Source organism: Arachis ipaensis, chromosome B05 (assembly GCF_000816755.2).
Source record: "Arachis ipaensis cultivar K30076 chromosome B05, Araip1.1, whole genome shotgun sequence".
In the NCBI taxonomy this organism is placed as follows: Eukaryota; Viridiplantae; Streptophyta; class Magnoliopsida; order Fabales; family Fabaceae; genus Arachis; species Arachis ipaensis.
The window spans coordinates 13948345-13953074 of NC_029789.2; the positions used below are offsets into that span (position 1 = coordinate 13948345).

General features: G+C 42.0%; 1 protein-coding gene across 1 annotated transcript in view; it reads left to right on the top strand.

The window, feature by feature from the left end:
* The window catches only part of LOC107643011, a 3273-nt gene continuing 380 nt past the window's right edge, over window positions 1838-4730 (top strand). Inside the window, exon 1 of the mRNA XM_016346548.2 lies at window positions 1838-4730. Within this exon, the coding sequence (XP_016202034.1) occupies window positions 2404-4730 (2327 nt within the window). The 5' untranslated portion in view covers window positions 1838-2403.

Here is a 4730-nt window from a genome sequence, read left to right on the forward strand (position 1 = left end):
TAATTTTGTGTAAGTTAAAAAATTATAATCATAAAAAAACATAAAAACAAATCCAAGAACATCAGCCAATATAATCTAATTTATTCTTTTTTTAAATTATAACCTATAAATAATAGATACAAACTGTTTCAGATAAAATACTTATTACTATTATAAAAAAAATAAATTCATACCAATAAAAAATTCTACTCAAATTAGTAGATTATAAAGAAATAAAATTATGAAGAAAAAAGTGTTCATTTTATTGTTGAATGAATCAGTCTTGTAATTTTAAAGCCAATCTTCTTTGTATATGAGATTTTATGAAAAAAAAATTTAAAAACAAAAGAAAATAAAAAAAGGTATGGTTAGTAGAAAATAAATCAGTCTATCATAAATTTTCAACGACATTTTTAATTGAATGTTGAAGTAAGTCCAATATTACTTTTGAAAAACGTACGTTTGGAAAATGTTAAACGTTGATGAAAAAAAGAAAAAGAAACCAAACAAAAAGAACTTAGTTTAAGAAAATAAAACATACTTGTTTGTTGGATAAAACATTAAACCAAACACACACTTATCTATTAATTTTAAATATTTGGATAAATATTTAGAAGATGCACACAAAAATTTAGAGTAAAATTTAATTTTTAAATTTTTTTATTATTTTTTTTATGTCACTTATAAAAAATATAATATATATTAGTTCTTTTTGTCATATTTTTAAATCTTTTAAAAAATTATTTGTCTCTAGCATTTTTTGAATTCGTCTTATCTAGGGCTGACAATACATACTCTATATGCGGGTATTCAATTCGGCCTAACCCGTTTGGGTAGGGTAGGTTACCCAACCCGCCGCGGATAGGATAGAAATCGGTCCGAATATGCCTACGGATAGGATAGGGTACGAATTTAGGGTGTACTCTACCCGCATATATAACACATATTTTATAAAAATTAAGTATATAGTAAAAGAAATAAAAGGTGAATTCACAACCTCTTTCATGTAATGACTTACAATAAGTGAACAACTATTAAATTAGTTAATTAATTTAGTAATTTAAAATATTAATTTTTTATTTTTTATTTTATTAATATATAAAATTCAGAATAATTGAATTTTATATTTACTTTAAAAAAATTTAATATTTCTATGGGTAAAGTAGGATAGTGTAGGGTAGGATTTAGAATTTTAGGGTGCTAATAAGGTTAGTATCGAGAGATTCTCAACCTACAAATAAGATATAATAGAATTTTAATAAGTCCAAACCATATCCTATCCTATCCATTGTCAACTCTAATCTTATCAACTGTAAAACTTTTATATACCATTTTAATAATTTACTCTATTCTAATATAAAAAAATTGCAAAACAGAGCCTATTAATTAATATTGACCTCAATTTATTTGACTTGGGCATGCGATAAAATTGTCCTGTGACATACGATGAACTTTTTAACGCCGTTGTTGCTTCAGTCTTAGTCAACAACTGTCCAAAGAGCACCGGTGACTGGTGTGGAATCCATTCGTAGGTTAAACATTCTTAGTACTTCACAGTTCACATATCAGTTAGTCACATAAGGGAGCCCAATTTATGAAACTCACCCTCCCTTCTGGCGACCATCACAAAAATTCTAAGTTCAAAATAAACGAATAGGCAAAACAAAATAAATATTAATTGAAAGTTTTTCGGTAAAAAAAAAAAAGAAAAAGAAAAATAAAAAGAAATAATAAAAAAAATAAGAATGAATGAATAAATAATAAAGGAAGATGTTAAAAAATAAAATAAAACAAAGCTACAGAACGTGAAACGGATGTCAAAACTCAAAATAAGAGTTAGAGGGCTTGGATGAGCGCGTGATATAGACTCGCGAAGTGAGTGGGAAGTGAGAAGCATGGTCACTCATGGGCTCCTGGTTTCGTACGTGGGGACTAGTGTTCCTGTGTTACCTCGTTGCAGCAGTTCCCATCAATAACCCTGAGGCATGATCCCAACGCGCAAATATCTCGCGCGTGAAGTTCTGCAGAGCAGCTAAGCTTTGATAGTTTGATGCATCATGTATGTATGACCAAGGAGGAGGCTGAGCCTCATTTGCCTTTCTATTTCTGGCTCCCTGCCCCATTCTCCTTTCTCCCTCCACACAAACTATAATCTCTCGGATTCTTCACTTCACAAACCTGCTCTCTACAGATCACGATTTCATGAATGGCCACCCACCGGAAATTCAAATTCCGGCCTCCTTTTCCGACTTGAATGCACAATTTCATTGCCATCCGGAGGGCCTAAGCCATGACGACCAAGAATAACATGTAATCAATCATAAGAAATCCTCCACGACCTTCAGCTTGAGCTTCCATCATCACACACCAAAGCTTTTTTGTTTGTTTGTGTTTGAGTGGGTTCTGTTGGTCAGTTCCACTGCAATGGCGGCGAGCAACACTGCCACAACGCCTTCCGTGGACTCCGCTTCAGCAGAGGAGCTATCAGCGAAAGCCGTTAACAAGCGATACGAAGGGTTGGTCATGGTTAGGACCAAGGCAGTCAAGGGAAAAGGGGCTTGGTACTGGGCGCACCTCGAACCTATGCTGGTTCACAACGCTGACACCGGTCTTCCCAAAGCGGTGAAGCTACGCTGCTCTCTCTGCGACGCCGTTTTCTCAGCTTCCAACCCTTCTCGCACAGCCTCCGAGCACCTCAAGCGTGGGACTTGCCCCAATTTCAATTCCGCTGCCAAACCCATTTCCTCTGTTTCTCCCACCGTCGCTGCCATGGCCTCCTCTCCCTCTCCTACGGCCAACCACAACCACCGCAAGAGGAGTTCCACTTCGTCCGCCGCCGCCACGGGCGGTCCTGCTACGTCGTACCACGTGACGCCGCTGGCGGTGGTGGATCCGTCGCGGTTCTGCGGGGAGATCGCGTACACATCGTCAGGTTCCACGGCGATTACACCGGTGGGTCTGCTGGCGCAGCAGCCGCATTTGATGCTGTCGGGAGGAAAAGACGATTTGGGAGCTCTGGCTATGTTGGAAGACAGCGTGAAGAAGCTCAAGAGTCCAAAAACGTCCCCCGGTCCAACGCTGAGCAAGACGCAGGTGGAGACGGCCTTGGATTTCCTGGCCGATTGGGTATACGAGTGTTGTGGTTCGGTTTCGTTTTCGAGCCTGGAGCAGCCGAAGTTCAGGGCGTTTCTGAACCAGGTTGGTTTGCCGGCGGTTTCTGGGAGGGAGTTGATTGGCGGGAGGTTGGATTCGAAGTTCGAGGAGGCGAAGGCGGAGTCGGAAGCTCGGATGAGAGACGCCATGTTCTTTCAGTTATCGACGGAGGGTTGGAAAGCAAAGAGCAGTGAGGAGAATGGGAATGTGGTGAAGGTGACTGTGAATCTGCCGAATGGGACCAGTTTGTACAGAAGAGCTGTGTTTGTGAGTGGCTCTGCTCCTTCAAAGTACGCAGAGGAGGTTCTGAGGGAGACAATCACTGCCATTTGCGGGAATGTTGTTGACAAGTGTGTTGGCATTGTTGCGGACAGATTCGGCTCCAATGCTCTCAGAAATTTGGAGTCTCAGAATCATTGGATGGTTAATCTCTCTTGTCAGTACCAAGCTTTCTCCTCTCTAATCAAGCATCTCACCAAGGAACTTCCCTTCTTTCCCACCGTCACTCGCAACTCTTTTAAGATCGCCTCCTTTCTCAATTACAACTCTCCCCATCTCAGGAATGCTTTCCACAAGTACCAATTGCAGGAGTACGGCCACGCCTCCATGCTGCGAATGCCGCCTCCCCCGCCCGACTCTCATCATGCTTTCTTCACCTTTGGCCCTCTCTTTGACGTCATGGACGACACGCTGGCTTCTGCCCGTGCCTTGCAGCTTCTCCTGCACGATGAACACTTCAAGATTCTCTCCATTGAAGACCCAAGCGCCAGGGAGGTCGGGGATATAATCGGAGACGTTGGATTCTGGAACGACTTGAACGCTGTTCACTCGCTCGTGAAACTGGTCAGGGACATAGCTCAGGAAATTGAGTCAGAGAGGCCGCTTGTTGGTCAATGCCTTCCCTTGTGGGAAGAGGTGAGAGCCCAAGTGAAAGAATGGTGTTCTAAGTTCCACATGGCAGACGGAGCGGTGGAGAAGGTCATAGAGAGACGCTTCAAGAAGAACTACCACCCTGCTTGGGCTGCCGCCTACATCCTGGACCCGCAGTATCTTGTGAGAGACACCTGCGGCAAGTACCTGCCGCCGTTCAAGTGCTTGACAGCGGAGCAGGAGAAGGACGTGGACAAGCTCATAACAAGGCTTGTTTCGAGGGAGGAGGAGCACATTGCTCTGATGGAGCTCATGAAGTGGAGAACGGAAGGGCTTGATCCCGTGTATGCACGCGCCGTGCAGATGAAGGAGAGGGATCCCGTTACCGGCAAGATGAGAATTGCCAACCCGCAGAGCAGTAGGCTCGTTTGGGAATCATATCTGACCGAGTTCAAGTCCTTGGGGAGGGTTGCTGTTAGGCTCATTTTTCTTCATGCAACTTCTTCTTGTGGCTTCAAATTGAACTGGAATGTGTGGAGATGGGTTTCTAGGGGACAAAGACACTCCACCACCGCACTCGAAAGGGTGCAGAAATTAATATTCATTGCTGCTCATTCCAAATTGGAGAGGAGAGATTTTTCCACTGATGAACATAAGGACGCAGAGCTTCTTGATTTCCCAAATTCTGACGATGATGTCTTGAACGACGTTCTTGTCGATACATCTTC